At 39.7% G+C, this 23003-nt stretch overlaps 1 protein-coding gene across 3 annotated transcripts in view; it reads right to left on the bottom strand.

Annotated features, from left to right (window-relative positions):
• Nucleotides 1-23003, bottom strand: part of CENPN (centromere protein N) — a 30288-nt gene that overhangs the window by 3726 nt on the left and 3559 nt on the right. Inside the window, exons 2-8 of one of the 3 annotated variants that reach the window (XM_049864915.1) lie at nt 22063-22243; nt 11290-11335; nt 9345-9404; nt 9008-9084; nt 6135-6311; nt 4451-4552; nt 955-1018 (exon numbers count right to left, since the gene is read on the bottom strand). In XM_049864915.1, coding sequence (XP_049720872.1) covers nt 955-1018; nt 4451-4552; nt 6135-6311; nt 9008-9084; nt 9345-9404; nt 11290-11335; nt 22063-22233 — 697 coding nt within the window. In that variant the 5' untranslated portion in view covers nt 22234-22243. Of the gene's footprint in view, nt 1-954; nt 1019-4450; nt 4553-6134; nt 6312-9007; nt 9085-9344; nt 9405-11289; nt 11336-15781; nt 15911-22062; nt 22244-23003 lie in introns of those variants that run through there. The other 2 variants (XM_049864917.1, XM_049864916.1) reach the window with 2 other exon arrangements.

The raw sequence follows: 23003 nt of genomic DNA, 5'->3' as shown, positions 1-23003 counted from the left end.
AATCCTACCGCCCAGAGATAAGCACTGTTAACATTTTAGTATATTTCTGTTTTGGCCTTTCTAGGAACTTTGACACACACACACACACACACACACACACACACACACACACACGCTCACACATGTACTTTTAAAAATACACATTTTTTATATGTTTATAAAACACATGTCTGTGTTTATGCACAGAATTATAAAATACACACAATTTTGTATCCTGCTTCCTTCACTTAACATGAAGTAAAGAGCAGTTCCTGTGCCACTGAAAAGACATAAAAATGTTGAGTCATAAGGACTGCACCATTTCATTTTACTGCTGAATTGTGGCTAGGAGACAGGAAAGTTTTCATTTTTATACATTTATATTATATCCTATCACTCTTCTTAACTTTTTGACTCACTTTAGAAGTTGTATATGCTATACTCTTGGGCTTTCTGGGAGACTCACACCATCTATAAGTAGTGATGCAGTCACATTCTGATTATTCAAGCAGCTCACCCAGCAGTAAGGGCTTCAGCTCTAGACTCAGGCAGACCTGATTTCACTCCCGCCTCTCCCAGTTCCAAGCTGTGGGACATTGCCTAGCAAGTTATTAAACCTCTCTGAAACCCAGTCTCCTGATGAATAGAGGGTAGCACAGGACTACTGTGCAGACTAAGGGAATAATACACATACACATATAAACACATCTTAGTATGGTGATTGGCACAAAAGAAATGCTCAACAACTATTAGCTCATTTTTGTTTCCTTTATCAGATGCCATTCTGGTAAATTCTAGAAGAGACCTATGGCAGCTTAGCTCCGTTTCTTCCACAAAATTTTAATTTTCAATTATCTGAAAAAAATGAAAGCGTTTTGAATGATGATCCAAGTACATTATGTTGTACTCAGTGACTGAAACCTCAAAAAGGAACAAAACCCTTCTAAATTTCAGTTTTATCTTAAGCACACATACTATTTGTATGTAGCCACAGGCTTGTTTCCTGTAGAGGTGCAGCAGAATCATGAGTTTCAAAGACCTAGAAGACAAAAAAGAAAAATATTGAATGTTTTAATTTTAACTTATTTTTTTGTGGTAAATGTAACAAAACACCCGCCATTTCAACATTTTTTTTACAGATACAATTCAGTGTTTAACTTGTTTAACCATCACACCATTTACTTCCAAATCTTGCCATTGCCCTTAACAGAAGCTTAGTGTTCTCCAAGTAATGAGTCCTCCTTGCCCCTCCCTACTGATGCCCCGAGTAACCACAAATAAACTTAGGTCTGTATATATTGTCTGTTATAGATGTTTCATATAAATGGGATCATATAACATTTGTCCTTTTGTGACTTCCTTCACTCAGCATGTTTTCAAGGTTCATCCGTGTCATAGTGTGTATCAAGACCGCACCTCTCTTCATGGCTGAGTAGTACTCCATTGTATGTATGCACACATTTTGTTTATCCATCATCTGTTGATGGAAACTTAGGCTGGTTCCACCTTTTGGCTATTGAGAATAGTGCTGCAGTGAACGTGGATGCACAAATATCTGCTTGCATTCCTGCGTTCAATTCTTTGGGGTGTATACCTGGGAGTGGAATTGCTGGATCATATTTTTTTTATGGTAGTACCATATTTAACTCTTCGAGGAACCCCCAAACTCTTCCACAGTGGCTGTACCATTTTACAATCCATTAGCGATGGATGAGAGTTCCAATTTCACTACATTCTTGCCAACATTATTTCCCATTTTTTAAATCATAGTCATCTTAGTGGGTATGGAGTGGTATCTCATTGCAGTTTTGATTTGCATTTCCCTAATGACTAATGATGCTCTGGTGGTAAGGTGGTTAAACGCTCGGTTGCAAACCAAAAGGTTGGCAGTTCGACACCACAGCCATTCCTTGGAAACCCTATGGGGCAGTTCTACTCTGGCCTTAGGGTCCCTATGAGTCGGAATCAACTTGACTGCAACTTTTCTTTTTTTAATCACTAATGATGTTAAGCATCTTTTCATGTGCTTGTTGGCCATTTATATTTTTTGCTTGGTGAAATGTTTATTCAAGTCCTTTGCCATGTTTTGATTGGGTTGTTTGTCTTTTTGTTACGTTATAGTTCTTTATATATTTTGGACATTAAACCCTTATCAGATATATGGTTCCTTGTAGGTTGTCTCTTTGCCTTGCTGATAAAGTCCTTTGATAAACAAAAGATTTTAATTTTGATAAAGCCCAATTTATTTTGTCTTTTGCTGCTCATGCTTTTGGTGTCATATCTAAGAATCCAGTTAAAAACTAGGCCCTGAAGCATTACCCCTATGTTGTCTTCTAAGAGTTTTATGGTTTTAGTTCTTATATTTAGGCCCTTGATTCATTTTGAATTAGTTTTTATATAGGGTATGAGGTATAAGGTTCAGGTTCATTCTTTTGTTGTGGAAATCAAGTTGTCTTAGCATCATTTATTAAAGAGACTTTCCCCACTGGATGGACTTAGCACCCTTGTTGAAAACCAGCTGTCCGTAGGTGTACAGGTTGATTGATTTCCGGACTGTCAACTCATTCCATTGGTCTATATGTCTCTTAATCTTAATATTTTGAAGTATAGATATTAATTGGTTTTAGTACATGAAAGCATGCCAAGTCTTATTATCTCCATTTTTTTCCAACAAAAAGAGATCACAGGCCATATCTGGCTGAGTTGGGCATTTCTCCCAGAGCAGGATGTCCACAAGGAGTCTATTGGGGTAAGTCACATGGCCATTTTGTTTGAGGAGCTCTGTACTTGGTTATCATAAAAATGGATCTATAAGAAGATTAGATGCTGACAGCAAAAGCTAGAGGACTCAGAGATAGGGTGATTATACAATGTGATGCCTTCCTAACCCTAAAAAACTCACTGAACTTCCTTTTGGAAAAATAGCTTGCATACTGCAAATCTGAATCTCTCTAACCCCTAATTCGACCTCCCCCACTAAAGCTGTTGTTTTTGTAATTAAGTGTTGACAATGTGAAGCTTCCTAGGACTATAACTTTCACATTATAGCAGAATAGTTTATACCAATTTAGTGGGAGGGTGATGGGTGGAAGGGCGATGAGTGGGAGGGGAAGGGGTAGCTATGGGAGAAAATCATTATCTAACTTCTTAATGTTAGATCTTCTTTTCCTCAGAGAGTAGCTTGTAGACAGCCATCACTTCTTTCCACTTAGAACAGATGAGAATGCATAAGCTTAACATATCCAAGGACACAAGATATACACAGAGCACTAATAATCCACCTACAGGAGCCTGATAACATGAGCCCGCATGTGTCATGCCGAGGAAAAACACAGCCTGGGCCTGGTGAATGGGGACAGGCTGTTTCTTGTCATTAAAGGGAAACAATGCATTTCAATAACAGTAACAAATAAATTGTGAGACTTAATAAACCATTACTTTCTCCTTAATTCTAACCCAGTGCATCACCTGCTTCACTCATAAGATGAAAAAAAAAAAATAACTCTTTATCTCTTCATATTATAATGTTGTTGTTTTTATCACTTGGCTTCGAGTTGGCTCTGACCCATGGTGACTCCACGTACAACAAAACAAAACATTGCCCAGTCCTGCACCATCTTCATGACCATCGATATGCTCAACTTCATTACTGTGGCCACTGTGTATCTTGAGGGCCCTCCAACCCAGTGTGTTCATCTTCTATCATTATGTCAGACAATAGTCTGTTGTGATCCACAGGGGTTTCATTGGCTAATTTTGGAAGTAGATCGCCAGGCCTTTATTCCTAGTCTATCTTAGTCTAGAAGCTCTGCTAAAACCTGCCCACCATGGGTGATCCTGCTGGTATTTGAAATACCAGTGGCATAGCTTCTAGCATCATAGCAACATGCAGCCACCACAGTACGACAAACTGACAGATGGGTGGTGGCTATACTATATTATAATTAGCTTCAAAAGACAGTGTCAGGTTACTCTAAGGAGAAAGTAAAATCTACGTGGAAAAGCTGCTTTAGAAACTTGGATCTATAACACAGATTCCGTGGCTAATGAGCAACATAGAACGTGCCCTGGTGGAGCAATGGTTGAGCGTTTGGCTGCTACCCAAAAGGTTGGCAGTTTGAACCCACCTGGTGGCTCCGAGGGAGAAATGATCTGGTGATCTGCTTTTACAAAGATTACAGCCTAGGAAACCCTATGGTACAGTTCTACTCTGTCCTATGGAGTTGTTAGTTGGAATTGACTCAACAGCACACAGCAACGAGCAATATAAAACATAATAAAATTATAAAAAGATGACAGTGAGAAATTATTTTGTTTCCTTTCATGTTAACTTTTGAAAGCTGTCTCGTCACTTAATAATATCTAAAGTGATCTCCTCTTGTTGGAGGTGGGCTTTCCCCCAGCTCAGTGGCTTCTAACCCACGCGTGAAACAGATGATAAAGACTTAAAGAGAGTCACCAACTGGCTCACCTGATTGTACTGTTTAAAAACAATAGCCTTAAGGGAGTCCAGATATCGGCTCCTGAGGTCCATTTTCACAATCTGATGGTGTTTGCTAGCAATCATCAGTGCCTTGAAATGAAAATTAGCAAGACTGTTAGGATTACTGTGCCATGTTTATAGTATTTGTCAAAGTAAAATGTAGGCTCTACAATCAGTGAATAGTTTTCACTTAAGAGTGGAAAAGAAATCTAAAAATATATCATCTCATGGCTTGTTACTCAGCTTAAATGATCAAAAAAGTGGATAATGGCATTATGATTCTCATAAATGCAAAGTCTTTTCAACCATTTTTTAAAAAGTGATCTTTTTTAAAAAGTAATCTTAAAAGAATTATAATAAATTAACTTCAGACATAGGAATAAACAATGAATGCTCAAAATGTTAGTTTTAGAAAACCGGTTATCTAATAGTACGATACTACCATATAAAAATGCAAATATGTATGCTTTAGAGCAAATATTGAAGAAAAAAACATATTAAATGCAACTTATAAAATTTGCCCATGACCCAGGAAAACAAGGCATATGACTGAAACAGCATTAAGGGAGTAAGATATTTACTTCAACTAGAGAGTAGGTTGCTTTAAGATACATAATACAAATGAACAGTAGTCTTTGAGGTAATATTTAAACTGGCTGTGGCAGGGTAGAATCACTCCGCTGTGAGTGGATGAACAACCACCATGTATCATGGAGAAATAGATCCCAGATTTAAAGAAGTAGAGTGAAGTGTTAAAGGAAAGTAGAAGCAAGTAGCAGAAGTCTTGCTGCCATTTCAATAAACAATCAAGGAACTTAAAGGACAAGAAAGCATGAGTCCTGGGATCCTATAGTTCATTGAGGTCACAACACTGGAACGCTTGGGGCTCCTTTAGCACCTCAGTGGTGCAGCCAGGACAGCGAAAATGCTTATAACTGGCTCAAGTAGTAACTCTGGAACCAATTTGGGGGCCACTGCAGTTGTGAATGCTAATAGAGAAGCCACAGCAGTCACCAGTCCAACTCAGGGAAGGCTTACTTTGCAGAAAGATACTAGGAAGCCTGTGATATCAAAGACAGAGCCACACAGAGAAGCAGGCTCTGAACTGAGGCTACCTCAGCTTATGTTAAAACAGTTTTCTTTGGTATGGAATGTAGGGAAATGGTTATAAATGAAAACAATGTTCACCAATAGGCAAAGGATGCAGTCATGAGAAAACAGTGAGGTATATTCATAGGTGACCACATGGAAAGGGTCTGCTAAGTTAAAAAAGCAAATTACAGATGGTATGTAATAAGACATCTTCTGAAAGGAAACAGCAAAATTGTTAACAGTAGTTATTTGGGGAGACTGGAATTGGGGAAGGGAATATGAAGTTCTGAAACTTTAATTTTTAGAGACTTCTGTATTGGTTGAATTTTTTTACATTAAATCGACTCGATGGCAGTGGCAGTGGTCATGCATTGCTTCTAGATTAAAAAACAAAAAAGAACAGATCCAAATCAATGTCTCTGCCATGTTCCCACTTGCAGAATAACAACCCTTTCTGTTTCTTATTTTAGGAGATCAAGAATTGTATGTGGCATTCTACATCAAATGCTTATCGAGCAGTTTAAACCTACATAGCATAAGAATAATAAAATGTGATACCTTATAATAATTTGTTCCATACCTGATCCAGCAGTGGTGTATTCCTCTTCAGCCTGGACAAAGACATGAACACATACGGGGTCTGGGGATAATATACCACATAAGTAGCTTTATACTGGTTTGGCTTTGTGTGATGTGTTCCCCAGGCAATTCGAATCCACACTGCATTCTCCTCAGCGTCTCTGAAGCTGACTGTCACCTTATTAAAAAAGATTTCAGTTTCCTTATTAAAATCTCATTGTGCCACCATTGATGGGGTGCAAGATGTCACTGTAATCTTGTACATAGATTGAGATCTGGCAGTCTCTTCTACTACTATTCATTACAGTGTTTTGGGAATCTTAGGGAAAATACTTTGTGGTTGTTTTGCAAAGACATATTTATGCATTGCAAAGTCTTCCAGAAGAAAAAAAATTAAAAAGCCACAATCTGGGTATGACATCAAGATTTTTCAGTAATTTCTCAGGCTTGTCCTGAAAAATTGTGTACCTGCATCTATAAGGTCTCTTATGAAGTAAAACAGCCTTATGGATAAGATTCCCATTTTATAATGAAGCCCTTTTAGCATCTAGGACAGATCTAGCATGCATTATAAAATTTAACAGTAAGATCTCTATGTAGTAATGGACTTAAAAATATACCAATCCTAATGATTTTATGCATTTGGTTCAGATGCTAAAAAAAACACAAAATGCCTAAGATTTTGTGTTGTCTTGTAAACCTAACAAAATAATTCTAGGGTTCATCTGGAAAACTAGTCAGGACACTCTTGATAAAGTAGAGTAACTGAGGGTAGGGTCAGTGTTGACTTGCCTCAACAGGTATAAAAATATTTTAAAAACTACAGCAATTAAAGGAAGGTGGAATTAGCAAAGACCGGGCCTGATTTTTTTTTGTTTGTTTTTTGGGGGGCCTGATTTGGAGCCCTGGTGGCACACTGGTTAAGAGCTCGGCTGCTAACCAAAGAAGTTCAGCAGTTTGAATCTACCAGCCACTTCTTTGAAATTCTATGGGGCAGTTCTACTCTGTCCTATAGGGTCGCTATGAGTCAGAATCAACGGCAACAGGTTTTTTTGGTTTGTGCCTAATTTATTTATTCCCTAGCATTGGTTTTTTTAGCATTGGCTGGGACTGTGGGGAACATGATGGTCAAGGTCCCACTCCTGGGGGCATCCAGCGTGGGGAGGAAGACTGACAGTTAAACCAGGAACTGCGATGAGTATCATGTTGGGGAGTAGAGTGAGACTAAGAGGACAGAACAGCGGGGCACAGTCTAGGGGGCCAGGAGAGGGTTCTGTGAGGGAATACTATTTAAATGGAGATCAGGATAGGTAAGGCCAGGGTGGAGAGAGGTTGTTCCAAAGAGAAGGAATAGCCTAAAGATTAGGAGAGCAAGACAAGTTCAAGAACTTAGAGAAGCTTACTTTAGCTTGGCTGGAGTATATACGTGGCACAGATGAAACTCGTGAGGCAGGCAATGGGTCAAGAAGGGCATGGAAACAACAGACCAATGAGTAGGATACTCACTCAAGAAGTAAATCCAAGGAGCCTGAGGATCCACGGATGGCAAACCAGCCGAGAAAGCAGAATTGGTCAACAAATGGTGTTGGGACAATGCAGTGGTCTTTAAAAAAGAACTGATAAACTAAACCCTATTCCTACTTCCCTCCCTCCCTTCCTCCAAGGTAAAAGCTTACCCACATTATATAAGGAGGGCTGAGTGTGGGACTGTGCAGATACTCGAGTGAGGGACGGAGTTAGTCGTGGAGAAAATAAAGAAGCAGTTAGGTTGGGCAGAAGACGGTGAAGATTCAGGAAGGAGGGGTCATTGACTGCTAGGTGTCTGACATATGACCTTCTTGAGCACAAGAAATGAATGTTGTATATCTTCCTCTGCCCAGCATCTCGCACGTGGCCAAGAGCTGAGTGGTGACAGCCTGCCCAATGTAGAGGCAAGGGCCGTGGCCTCTGCAGCCACCTGCCTGGGTCTAAACCTGGCTCTACTGCTTACCAGTTGTATAATATAACTCACTTCATAGCGAGGATGCAATGAGTAACTGCAAAGTGCTTAGCACAGGGCCTGGCATATGTAGGGGTTTACAATTGGCATTACTGTTGGGAGAGACCAGGCCAGGGGATTTTGTGATAAAAATATCACTGGTGCCTTGAGCAGTGGTTCTCAAACTTCACTGTCCATCAGAATCCCCTAGAGGGCTAGTGAAACCACAGACTACTGGGGCCACTCCCATAATGTCTGATTCATTAGATCAGGGGTTGTTGTTAGGTAGCCACCAGCCACATGTGGCTGTTTAATTCAACTTCATTAAAGTTAAATAAGGTTAAGAATTCAGTTCCTCAGTTACACTAGCCACATTTCAAGTACCCCAAAGCCACATGTAGCTACTAGCTAGTGTACTGGACAGTGCCAATACAGAACATGTCCATTACCACAGAGAGTTCTACTGGGCAGCACTGGTCTTGAGAAGGAGGCATCAGGTCATGAATTGGGAAGTGAAGTGAGAAGGAAGTTTTCATAATACAAAAAGTTTGTCTCTAAAATGGGGTAGAATAGTATAAAATTTACTAACTAGATTTCTTACAAATTAAAAAACAAAAACTAAAACCAAACCCATCGCTGTCGAGTCGATTGCAACTCATGGCGACCCTTTAGGACAGGAAGTAACTGTTGCATAAGGTTTTCAAGGCTGTAATCTTTATAGAAGCAGACTGCCACATCTTTCTCCCATAGAGCCACTGGTGAGTTCAAACCACCAACCTTTTAATTAGCAGCCAAGTGCCTAACCTTAAATTAAAAAACAGGGTAGTAACAAATTTTAAGTGCAAAGGTACCATGAAATAGAATTCAATGGAAATTTTGAAGAATTTTATTCTTACATTTTTTAACGCTTTCCGAAGAATTTTTGTAAATGAACTTTTGAACTGTTCTATATCAAAAAGGTCAATGTCTTCACCTGTCAAAATGAAAAGAAAAATCAAGAGCTCTGCAGCTTTAATAAATAAATACATTTGCAAGGAACCTTGAAGCTAAGCATTTTGTGTAACTTCAAAGAGCAATAACGATCAAATCATACAAATGCTACTAGTGCCTCTGATACATCACTACTAAATATATTTCTCATTTGAAAAAAAGAGACGTAAGAGGAACATATTGTTATTCATTTTTAAATTGCCAAAATGTCAAATATATTCAGTTTAAAATGGAAAATATTACCTGGTCCTTTATTCATTTTAAAAACATCCCAAAGTTTCTGGTGCCGATGAACCTGAGTATCTGAGAGAGGGAGGAAGGGTATTACTATTATATCAAAGAACTTTGAAGTACTGTGAAGCAATTTCAACAATATGAAACTAACTGGAACAAAAAAAAAAAAAGAAAATTCTTTTTTTTTTTTTGCAGGTAACAGTAATTCACAAATCGGATTAGGTTGTTGTGTGCCGTCAACTTGATTCTGACTCACAGCAACCCTACAGGACAGAGTAGAACTGCCCATAGAGTTCCCAAGGCTGTAAATCTTTAAGGGAGCAGATCACCAGGTTTTTCTCCTACAGAGCTGCTGGGTGGGTTGAAGCGCTGACCTTTCGGTTAGCATTCGAGCGCATAACCATTGTGCCAGCAGGGCTCTCAAATCAGGTTATTCAGATTTTTACTCAATATACAAACTTGATACGGATTAAATTTACTTCAGACAATAGGAAACTTAGGGGCAGTGAGCTTATGTCAATGGGGGATGAACAACTCAGAAAAGAGGGTGAGAATGGTTGCACACCCTGAAGAATGTAATCAGTGTCATCGAACTGTACATGTAGAAATGGTTGAATTGGTGTATGTTCTGCCATGTATATTCTCAACAACAAAAATATTAAAAAATATTTATCTCAGACAGAACAAATCATAAGAATTATTTAACGCAACCAACCTAGATAATATAGTTTTAGCATTTATTTTTATTTTAGACCATTTATTCAATTGCCATATAATATTCCACACATTCCATAGAATGCCACATTTTTTCCAACATGACAGGGAATGTTGTGCGCCACGTAACTATTTTCCCACATTCCTGAAAATTCCTCAGCATCTAGCAAACTGCCTTGAACATAGCGGGCATCCAATAAACATGCTGAGGTCAATGGACACCCACTTTCCAGCTTAGTGTGAATGTGACTGCAATTTCCTTTGAAAGTGCAGCTATCATCCTAAGGAATACACTGCGTCCCTACCAGCTGCCACTCTATTACTCTGTGCTGCCCTCCTTCCTAGCAAAAAGCTCCTGGACAGTTACTGTCCTCACTGTTTCTGGTGCCTCAGCACTGTGTCTCTTGTCAACTCACTCCAAATGGTGTGCGTCCACCACGTCATTAAAATCGTCTTTCCAAGGGTGCCAATGATCTCTACATCACCATTTCTCCATCCTTATCCTTCTTGCCCAGCAGCATTTCAGAGTTCATTCACTCGTTCACTGAACAAATATTTATTAGATGCCTGCTATGTGCTGGCACTGTCCTAGGCACTTGGGGAACATCGGTAAATAAAAGGAAAGATCTTAGTCTTCAAAGAGCTTATATTCTAGCAGGGGCAGAAAATAATAAACAAAAAACATCATCCATTCACAAATTTGATAGTATAGAAGAAGGTGACAAGTGCTATGGAAAAAACAAAAAGTAGAGCGAAGTTAGGGGATTTGAGAGTATAAGGATGGGGCAGGTTGCACAGCTAAATAGGGTTGTCCCACTATGTACTTACAGATCCCTCTCTATTTCCCTCCTTTGTACCATTTATTAGCATCTACAAGGTGCATTTTTCAGACTGGGCCTCCAAGGGAGTATGAACCACCTCTGTCTTGTTCAGCAGTGCCTGGCCTACTGCCTGGCACATAATGCAGCTTAATGTACATGTGAATGAATGCGTGACAAGGGGTAAACGTGTGGATCCACCTTTTATGGACTAGATGTAACCCAATCATGGAAAATCAGACAAACTAAATCAGAGGCATGTTCTCTCAGTACGTTCAGCTGTGTCATGTGCTAAGTGACAGAGCTGGGATTTGAAACCAAGTATCCTCAATTCTAGAATGTGAGCCCTTACATATTTCAGACAAAATTGCTTCCCTAATGAGACAGATTGCTAAGTGTAAATTCAAATCATCAGAACTTACAAATGATGTCTAAAAGGGCCGCATCATTGAGACTTGCACACTTCTCCTGAAAGAGAATAAATTATTTAGTAAATGTGGTGATAGATTTGATTCTATCCTCTTTGAAGCTATTCTTAGGATTGGTTGGAGTGGACGATTAGCACCCTCTCAATACTTTACTGGCACCCTGTCTCCCATCTTCCTCCTCCTGTTAGTCACCATAGGCCCTCAGCTCTTCTCCCGCAGCCCGCTCATTTATCACCTGTAACTTTTTGTTTTGTTTTTCAAACAGCTTTATTGAGGTATAATTGACATTCAGTAAACTGCACATATTTAAAGTGTACAATTTGATGTTTTGACATCACCGTAATCAAGATAGTGAACATACCTATGAGCCCCTCAATTTCCTTGTGTCCCTTTATAATACCACCTCCTAGCCATTTCCATCCCACCCTATACAATCTCGAGGAAATCATTGATCTGCATGCTGTCACTACAGATTTGTTTGCATTTTATAGTGTTTTATATGAATAAATACATACTCTGTTTTGGGGGAGGGGTCTGGCTTCTTTTACTCAGTATAAGTATTTTAATATATACCTATGTTTTTGCATCTATCAATGTTGTTGTTGTTAGGTGCTGTCAGGTCAGTTTTGACTCATAGTGACCCTATGGTACAACAGAACAAAACCTTGCCCAGTCCTGGAACATCTTCAAAATTGTTGCCATGTTTAAGCCCATTGTTGCAGCCACTGTGTCAATCCATCTCATTGAAGGTCTTCCTCTTTTTCATTGACCCTCTACCTCACCAAGCCTGAAGTCCTCCTCCGGGGACTTGTCCCTCCTGGTAACGTGTCTAAAGTAGGTGAGACGAAGTCTCGCCATCCTTGCTTCCAAGGAGCACTCTGGTTGTACTTCTTCCAAGACAGACTTGTTTGGTATATGCAATATTCTTGGCCAATGCCGTAATTCAAATGCATCAATTCTTCTTTGGTCTTCCTTATTCATTGTCCAGCTTTCACATGCATATGAGGCAACTGAAAATATGGCTTGGGTCAGGCATGCCTTAGTTCTCAAAGTGACATTCTTGCTTTTCAACACTTTAAAGAGGTCTTTTGCAACAGATTTCCTAAATGCAACACGTCCTTTGATTTCTTACTGCTGCTTCTATGGGTGCTGATTGTGGATCCAAGTAAAATGAAATCCTTGACAACCTCGATCTTTCCTCCATTTATCATGATGTCACTTACTGGTCCAGTTGTGAGGATTTTGTTTTCTTTGTGTTGAGGTGTAATCCATACAGAAGGCTGTGGTCTTGAATCATCATCAGTAAGTGCTTCAAGTCCTCTTCACTTTTAGCAAGTAAGCGTTGTCTGTATACCGCAGGCTGTTAATGTGTCTTTCTCCAATCCTGATGCCCTGTTCTTCTTCATATAGTCCAGCTTCTCGGATGATTTGCTCAGCATACAGATTAAATAAGTATGCTGAAAGGATGCAACCCTGACTCCACCTTTCTTGATTTTAAATCACGCAGTGTCCCCTTGTTATGTTCAAATGAGTGCCTGTGAGTCTGTGTACAGGTTCCTCATGAGCACAGTCATGTTCTGGAATTCGCATTCTTCACAATGGTTGTCATAATATGTTATGATCCACACAGTCAAATGTCTTTGCACAGTCAATAAAACAGAGGTAAACATCTTTCTGGTATTCTCTGCTTTCAGCCAAGATCCATGTGACATCAGCAATGACGTCCCTCGTTCCACATCCTCTTCTGAATCCAGCTTGAACTTCTGGCAGTTCCCTGCCAATGTACTGCTGCAACTGCTGTTTAATGATCTTCAGCAAAATTTTACTTGATGTGTGATAGTACTGATGTTATTTGATAAATTCCACATTCCGCTGGATCACCTTTCTTTGGAATGGGTATAAACATGGATCTCTTCCAGTCAGTGGGCCAGGTACCTTTGTTTGAAATTTCTTGCCATAGACAAGTGAGTACCTCCAGTGCTGCATCTGTTTGTTGAAACATCTCGATTGGTATTCTGTCAATTCCCAGAGCCTTCTTTTTCACCAGTGCCTTTAGTGTAGCTTGGACTTCTTCCTTCAGTACCATCGGTTCTTGATCATACGCTACCTCCTGAAAAGGTTGAATGTTGATCAATTCTTTTTGATATACTGACTCTGTGTACTCCTTTAATTTTCTTTTGATGCTTCCTGTGTCATTCCTCATAGAATCCTTCAGTATTGCAACTCGAGGCTAGAATTTTTTTCTTCAGTTCTCTTAGCTTGAAAAATGCCTAACGTGTTCTTCCCTTTTTGGTTTTCTAACTCCAGGTCTTTGCATAATTCATTTTAAAACTTTACTTTGTCTTTGCAAGCCACCCTTTGAAATCTGTTCAGCTCTTTTACTTCATCATTTCTTTCTTTTGCTTTAGGTACTCTGTGTTCAAGAGCAAGTTTCAGAGTCTCTTCTGACATCCATTTTGGTCTTTTCTTTGATTCCTGTCTTTTTAACGAATTTTTGCTTTCTTTATGTATGATGTCCTTGGTATCATTCTATAACTTGTCTGCTCTTCAGTCATTACTGTCCAATGCATCAAATCTATTATTGAGAAGATCTCCAAATTCAGGTGAGATATTCTCTAGGACGTATTTTGGTTCTCGTGGATTTGTTTTAATTTTCTTCAGCTTAAACTTAAGCTTGCATACGAGTAATTGATGGTCTGTTGTGCATTTGGACCCTGACCTTATCCTGACTATTGAGCTTTTCCATTGTCTCTTTCTACGGATTTATTCCATTTTATTCCTGTGTTTTCCATCAGGTGAGGGCCATGTGTATAGTTGTCATTTATGTTGTTGAAAACAAGGTATTTGCGGTGAAGCAGTTGTTGGTCTTGAAAAATTCTATCATGCAATCTCTTGGTGTTGTTTCTCTCACCAAGGTCATATTTTCCCACTACAGGTCCTTTTTCTTTGTTTCCAATTTTCACATCCCAATCACCAATAATTATCAATGCATCTTGATTGCATGTTTGATCAATTTTAGACTGCAGAAGTTGATAAAAACCTTCAGTTTCCTCACCTTTGGCAGTAGTGGTTGGTAAGTAAATTTGAATAATTTAATTTAATAGTCATATTAACTGGTCTTCCTTTAGGGCATATGAGTACTATCCTATCACTGACAGCAGTGTACTTCAGGATAGATCTTGAAATGTTCCTTTTAGCAATGAATGCAACATCACAGAATCAATAGTCCTTTCCTTTCTATTGCTGAGTAGTCGTCCATTGTATGCATACACCACAATATGCTTATCCATTTACCTGCTGACAGTCATTTGGGTCATTTCCAGTTTGGGGCTATTATGAATAATACTGCTATGAACAATTTGTGTGGACATATGTTTTCACTTATTTTCCTAGGAATGGAAAGGCTGAATCATATGGTAGATGTACATTTAACTTTTAAATAACTGCCAACTGCTTTCCAAAGTGGCTGTACCATTTTACATTCCCACCAGCAGTTGACGAGAGTTCTAGTTCCTCCACATTTCCTTTATCACTGGATATGGTCGGTCTTAAATTTTAGTCATTCTAATAAGTGTGTTGGTATCTAATAAGTGGTATCTTATTGTGGTTTTATTTTGCATTTTCCTAATGTCTAATGATTTTGAGGAGCCCTGGTGGTGCAGCAGTTACACGCTCAGATGCAAACTGAAAGGCTGGCGGTTTGAATCCACCCAGCGGCTCCATGAGAGAAAGACATGGCAATTTGCTCCTGTAAACATTACACCCTAGAAAACCTTATGGGGCAGTTCTACTCTGTTACATAGGGCCACTAAACCAAAAAACCAAACCCGGTGCCGTCGAGTCGGTTCCGACTCATAGCGACCCTATAGGACAGAGTAGAACTGCCCCATAGAGTTTCCAAGGAGCACCTGGCGGATTCGAACTGCTGACCCTTTGGTTAGTAGCCATAGCATTTAACCACTATGCCAACAGGGTTTCCCATGGGGCCACTATGAGTTGGAATTGACTTAACAGTACCTAACAACGACAACGATTTTGAGCATATTTTCAGATGCCTATTTGCCATCCTTATTTACATATAAATATTTAGATACAAGATTTTTAAAAATTACATATCTTTGTATCTACATATAAATCTTTAGATCTAAACATGTAAAAATTTGCAAATTAAAATATTATTTACATATTTCCTTATTTTCTATTATTTCCTCAGTATAAGGTTCCAGATGGGGAATTGCTGGACCAAAAAGTATATATATTTAAAAGGGAATGAGGTAGAGTCTACAGGAATTCTTTATATTAGCAACTTTTCTGAAAGTCTAAAATTATCTTTTTAATAAAAAGCAAATAAGTAACTAAACAAATACACATGAAAGAGAAAACACCTCTTTCCTCAAAACTTTGCCAATATATTTGAATATTATTACTTGTTCATTTTTGACAATCTGATAGGAGAAAAAAAGTATTGCTTGTTATTTTAACTTACACTGTGTATTTTTTTTTCTCCCATGGTATCCACATGTCTGTCAGTCTGTTGTACTGTGGTGGCTTATGGGTTGCCGTGAAGCTGGAAGCTATGCCACCGGTATTTCAAATACCAGCAGTATCACCCATGGTGGGTAGGTTTCAGCAGAGCCTCTAGACTAAGACAGACTGGGAAGAAAGACCTGGTGATTTACTTCTGAAAAAATTGGGGAGTAAAAACCGTATGACTAAGAGCTGAATGTTGTCTGATATAATGCCAGAAGATGAACCCCTCAGTTTGGAAAGCACTCAAAATACGACTGGGGAAGAGCTGCCTCCTCAAAGTAAAGTCAACCTTAATGACATGGATGGAGTAAAGCTTTCAGGACCTTCATTTGCTGATGTGGCAGGACTCAAAATGAGAAGAAACAGCTACGAACATCCATTAATAATCGGAACCTGGAATGTATGAAGTATGAATCTAGGAAAACTGGACGTTGTCAAAAATGAAGTGGAATGCTCTAAGATCAATATCTTAGCCATTAGTGAGCTGAAACGGACTGGTATTGGCCATTTTCAATAGAACAATCATATGGCCTACTATGCCAGGAAGAACGGCATTGCATTCACTGTTAAAAACAACATTTCAAGATGTATCCTGAAGTACAACGCTGTCAGTGATAGGATAATACCCATATGCCTTCAAGAAGAACCAGTTAATACAGTTGTATCAACCACTAATGCCAAAGATGAAGAAATTAAAGATTTTTACCAACTTCTGCAGTCTGAAATTGATCAAACATGCAGTCAAGATGCACTGATAATTACTGGTGATTGGATGTGAAAGCTAGAAACAAAGAAGAATCACTAGTTGGAAAATATGGTCCTGGTGATAGATACATTGTTGGGGACTGCATGATATAATTTTTCAAGACCAATGACTTTACTGCAAATGTCTTTTTTCAACAACATAAACGGCGACTATACACATGGACTTTGTCAGATGGAATACACAGGATTCAAATCGACTACATCTGTGGAAAGAGACACTAGAGAAGCTCAATACCATCAGCTAGAACACAGCAATGAGCTGCTCACATGCAAGTTCAAGTTGAAGCTGTAGAAAATTAAAGTAAGTGCATAGGAGCCAAAATACAACCTTGAGTACATCCCACCTGAATTTAGAGACCATCTCAATAAAAGATTTGATGCACTGAACACTAATGATTAAAGACCAGACGAGTTTTGGAATGACATCAAGCACATCATATATGAAGAATACAAAAGGTCATTAAAAAAACAAGAAAGTAAAGACCAAAACAGATGTCAAAAGAGACTCAAACTTGCTCTTGAACACAGCTAAAGTAAACAGAAGAAATGGTGCAGTAAAAGAGCTGAACAGAAGATTTCAAAGGGCAGCTTGAGAAGACAAAGTTAAGTGTTAAAATGAAATGTGCAGAGACCTGTCATTAGAACATGCTCAGCATTCCTCAAGCTGAAAGAAGAAAAAATTCAAGCCTCCAGTTGCAATATTGAAGGATTCTACGGGGAAAATACTGAGTGACACAAGAAGCATCAAAGAAAGATGGAGGGATACACAGAGTCACTATATCAAAAAGAATTGGTCAATGTTCGACCATTTCAGGAGGTAGCATATGATCAAGAACTGATAGTACTGAAGGAAGAAGTCCAAGCTGCACTAAAGGGAATGGCAAAAAAGAAGGCTGCAGGAATTGACGGAATACCAATTGAGAACGTTTCAACAGACATGCAGTGCTGCAGGTGCTCGCTCATCTATGCCAAGAAATTTGGAAGACAGCTTCCTGGCCAACTGACTGGAAGAGATCCATGTTTGTGCACATTCCAAAGAAAGGTGATCCAACAGAATGAAGAAATTATCGAACAATACCATTAATATCACACACAGGTAAAATTTTGCTGAAGATCATTAAAAAATGTTTGTAGCAGTACACCAATAGGGAACTGCCAGAAGTTCAAGCTGGATTCAGAAGATGACGAGGAACTAGGGACGTGATTACTAATGTCAGATGGACCTTGGCTGAAAGCAGAGAATACCAGAACTATGTTTAAAAAAAAAAAAAAAAATGTTTACCTGTGTTTTATTGAGTACACAAAGGTATTCAACTGTGTGGATCACAATAAATTATGAATAATTTTGCGAAGAATAGGAACTCCAGAACACTTAATTGTACTCATGAGGAACCTGTACACAGACCAACAGGCACTCATTCACAAAGAACAAGGGGATGCTGCAGGGTTTAAAATCAAGAAAGGTATGTGGTGAAATTAGTCAGGTGCAAAAGGACAAATATTGTACAAGACCACTATTATAAGAACTCGAGAAATAGTTTAAATAGAGAAGAAAATATTCTTTGATGGTTATGAGAGGGGGGAGGCAGGGAGGAAGGGAGGGAGGGGGTATTCACTAATTAGATAGTAGATAAGAACTATTTTAGGTGAAGAGAAAAACAACACACAGTACAGGAGAGGTCAGCACAACTGGACTACACCAGAAGCAAAGAAGTTTCCTGAATAAACCGAACGCTTCGAAGCCCAGCGTAGCAGGGGTTTGGGGACCATGGTTTCAGGGGATATCTAAGTCAGTTGGCATAATAAAATCTATTAAGAAAACATTCTGCATCTCACTTTGGAGAGTGGCGTCTGGGGTCTTAAACGCTAGCAAGAGGCCATCTAAGACACATCAATTGGTCTCAACCCACCTGGAGCAAAGGAGATTGAAGAACACCAGACACATGGTAACTATGAGCCCAAGAGACAGAAAGGGCCATATGAACCAGAGACTACACCAGCCTGAGACCAGAAGAACTAGATGGTGCCTGGCTATAACTGATGACTGCCCTGACAGGGAACACAACAGAGAACCCGAGGGAGCAGGAGAGCAGTGGGATGCAGAGCCCAAATTCTCGTAAAAAGACCAGACTTAATGGTCTGACTGAGACTAGAAGCACCCCAGTGGTCATGGTCTCCAGACCTTCTATTAGTCCAAGATAGGAACCATTCCCAAAGCCAACTCTTCAAACAGGGATTGGACTGGACGGTGGGGTAGAAAATGATACTGGTGAAGAATGAGCTTCTTGGATCAAGTAGACACATGAGACTATGTTGGCATCTCCTGTCTGGAGGGGAGATCAGAGGGAAAAGGGGTTCAGAAGCTGGCCGAATGGACACGAAAAGAGAGAGTGGAGGGAAGGAGTGTGCTGTCTCATTAGGAGGAGAGCAATTAGGAGTATATAGCAAGGTGTATATAAATTCTGGTATGAGAGACTGACTTGATTTGTAAACTTTCACGTGTTGTTGTTGTTGTTGTTCTTGGGTGCCGTCCAGTCGGTTCCGACTCATAGCGACCCTATGCACAACAGAACGAAACAATGCCCAGTCCTGAGCCATCCCTACAATCATTATGCTTGAGCTCATTGTTGTAGCCACTGTGTCAATCCACCTCACTGAGGGTCTCTTCCTCTTTTCCGCTGACCCTGTACTCTGCCAAGCATGATGTCCTCCAGGGACTGATCCCTCCTGACAACATGTCCAAAGTATGTAAGACCCAGTGTCGCCATCCTTGCCTCTAAGGAACATTCTGGCTGTACTTCTTCTAAGACAGATTTGTTCGTTCTTTTAGCAGTCCATGGTATATTCAATTCTTTGCCAACACCACAATTCAGAGGCGTCAATTCTTCTTCGGTCTTCCTTATTGATTGTCCAGCTTTCACATGCATATGATGCGATTGAAAATACCATGGCTTGGGTTAGGCATACCTTAGTCTTCAAGTTGACATCTTTGCTCTTCAACACTTTGAAGAGGTCCTTTGCAGCAGATTTACCCAATGCAATGCGTCTTTTGATTTCTTGACTGCTGCTTCCATGGCTATTGATTGTGGATCCAAGTAAAATGAAATCCTTGACAACTTCAATCTTTTCTCCGTTTATCATGATGTGAGGATTTTTGTTTTCTTTATGTTGAGGTGCAATCCATACTGAAGGTTGTAGTCTTTGATCTTCATTAGTAAGTGCTTCAAGTCCTATTCACTTTCAGCAAGCAAGGTTGTGTCATCTGCATAACACAGGTTGTTAATGAGTCTTCCTCCAATCCTGATGCCCCGTTCTTCTTCATATAGTCCAGCTTCTGAGATTATTTGCTCAGCATACAGATTGAACAGGTATGGTGAAAGACTACAACCCTGACACATACCTTTCCTGACTTTCAACCAGTCAGTATCCCCTTGTTCTGTCCAAACGACTGCCTCTTGATCTATGTGAAGGTTCCTCACGAGCACAATTAAGTGTTCTGGAATTCCCATTCTTTGCAACGTTATCCATAATTTGTTATGATCCACACAGTCGAATGCCTTTGCATAGTCAATAAAACACAGGTAAACATCCTTCTGGGTTAACTTTCACTTAGGGCACAATAAAGAAAAAACAAAACAAAACAAAACAAAAAAAAGGTATGTGTCAGGTTATATCTTTTTACCGTACTTATTCAATCTGTATGCTGAGCAAATCATCTAAGAAGCTGGACCACCTGAAGAAGGCAGCATCAGGATTGGAGGAAGATGCATTAAGAGCCTGTGATATGCAGATGACACAACCTTGCTTGCTGAAAGTGAAGAGGACTTGAAGGCACTTACTGATGAAGACCCAGGACCACAGCCTTCAGTACGGATGGCACCTCAACATAAAGAAAACAAATATCCTCACAACTAGGCCAATAAGCACCATCATGATAAACAGAGAAAATATCGAAGTTGTTGGGGACTTCATTTTACATGGATCCACAATCAATGCCCATGGAAGCAGCAGTCAAATATCAGTCAGCCTACTGCATTGGGGGAGATACGTTGCAAAAGACCTCTTTAAAATGTTGAAAAGGATGTCATTTTGAGGACTAAGGTGCGCCTGACCCAATTCACGGTAGTTTTAATCACCTAATATGCATGGGAAAGCTGGATAATGAATAGGGAAGACTGGAGAAGAACTGACACCTCTGAGTTATGGTGCTGACAAAGAATACTGAATACACTACAGACTGCCAGAAGAACTAACAAATCTGCCTTGGAAGAAGTACAGCCACAATGCTCCTTAGAAACAAGGATGGTGAGACTTCATCTTGCATACTTTATACATGTTATTAGGAGCGATCAGTTCCTGGAGAAGGACATTATGCTTGAAAAAGTAGAAGGTCAGCAAAAAAGAGGAAGACCTTCAATGAGATGGATTGACACAGTGACTGCTACAATTGGTTCAGGCATAGCAAAGATTTTGAGGATGGCACAGGACTGGGCAGAGTTTTGTTCTGTTGTACCTGTGGTCGCTAAGGGTCAGTATCAACTCAAGGGCACCTAACAACAACAATTCCGTTTTTTTCCTCTTTTTTAAATTAAAAATGTACTTTTAATTATGTAATGTGTGGTATGCCAAAACATTTCCGTGTGGCATATTTTTTTAATTGTTCTTTAGATGAAGGTTTACAGACCAAATTAATTTCTCATTAAACGATTAATACACATATTGTTTTGTGACATTGGTTGCCAACCCCACGACGTGTCAACACTCTCCCCTTCTCGACCTTGGGTTCCCCATTACCAGCTTTCCTGTCCCCTCCTGCCTTCTTGTCCTTGTTCCTGGGCTGGTGTGCCCATCTAGTCTCATTTTGTTTTATGGGCTTGTCTAATCTTTGGCTAAAGGGTAAATCTCACAAGTGATTTCAATACTGAGTTAAAAGGGTGTCCACGGGCCATACTTTCGTGGTTTCTCCAATCTCTGTCAGAGTAATAAATCTGGTCTTTTTTAATGAGTTAGAATTTTGTTCTACATTTTTCTCCAACTCTGTCAGGAATCCTCCATTGTGATCCCTGTCACAGCAGTTGGTAGTGGTAGCCAGGCACCATCTAGTTGTGCTGGACTCAGACTTTTTTTTCTTTCTTGATATTGAAAAAAAAGCCTATTGTTGTATGCCGTTGAGTCGATTCTTACTCATAGCAACCCTATAGGACAGAGTAGAATTCCCCCATGGCGTTTCCAAGGATGTAAATCTTTTCTTCTCTAGAGTAGAAGTAGCCCTAGTAGTTTCACAGTAGGACAGAGTAGAATTCCCGCATGGCGTTTCCAAGGATGTAAATCTTTTCTTCTCTAGAGTAGAAGTAGCCCTAGTAGTTTCACAGTTTAGTAGATGCATTAAATCCCCTTTGGACTAAGGGAAGAAAGAAAAAGAACAAAAGGGAAAGCATGTTGTCCAAGGCTAATCATATTGAATGTTGTTACCTCACAAAGCAGAACCAATTCCTGAACAAGAGGCTCTTTTCTCTGCCGGAAGTTTACCGTCTGCAGTTGACTCTCAGACAAAAAGTCCCAGGCTTTTAGGATTGTCATCATTTCAGTCATTGGAATTTTCAAGAAGAGCCTCTTGATAAACTCAGCAACAGTCTCATCCATCTCTTCAGCACTTTAACAAAACAAGAACAGCACAACAAAGTATTAATGAAATACAAAAGCTGAACTGTGAATGTTTCAGCATATCTTTAGCCAGGATTTTGATTTTTAGGTCAGATACAAAAGTGTTTCCATTTTTTTTCAGCGCTTCTGCAAACAGTTTTTCAACATGAGGATCAATGATTTTCTCTTTAAGCTGTATATGTAAATGTGTTTTTGAGTTTTTCAAAATTAGTGCTCTCTCTCCTTTGTGGCTAAAACATTTTGCTCATTTGATAGCAGTGATATATAAACCATTCTCTCATTCACCGAAGTGTGTAACAAATTACTAGGCACCTATGTGTGCCGGGTACTCTTGTAGGCACTGGGGATAGATGCATCCAAGAACAAAACAGACAAAAACCCCTGCCAGAATGGAGCTTCCACCTAGGGGGAGAGGTACAACAGGAAATGATAAAATACATTAAAAGTGGTAAGTATCATGGGAAAAAATGGAGTAGTGTTAGATTGGGAATAAGGTGGGGGTGGGGAGTGGACAGAGAAGGCCTTCTGGAAAATGTGACATTTGAGCCAATCCTTGGATGAGAGGAAAGCCGTGTGGCTATCTGGTGGATGAAGAGCTTTCCAGACAGAAGGAGCAGCAAGTACAAAAGCCCTGAGGTGAGAGCTTGTGTCGGGGCAGCCAGGGACCAGCAAGGAGGAGGCCTCTGGTGAAACCGGAGCGGAGAGAGCAAGGGGGCAGAAAAGAAGGCAAGGTCAGAGATCATGGAGGG

The sequence above is a fragment of the Elephas maximus genome, chromosome 21 (assembly GCF_024166365.1).
Source record: "Elephas maximus indicus isolate mEleMax1 chromosome 21, mEleMax1 primary haplotype, whole genome shotgun sequence".
NCBI classification, from domain to species: Eukaryota; Metazoa; Chordata; class Mammalia; order Proboscidea; family Elephantidae; genus Elephas; species Elephas maximus.
Note: the sequence above shows the minus strand (reverse complement) of the source record. Positions and strands in the feature narration are given on the sequence as shown.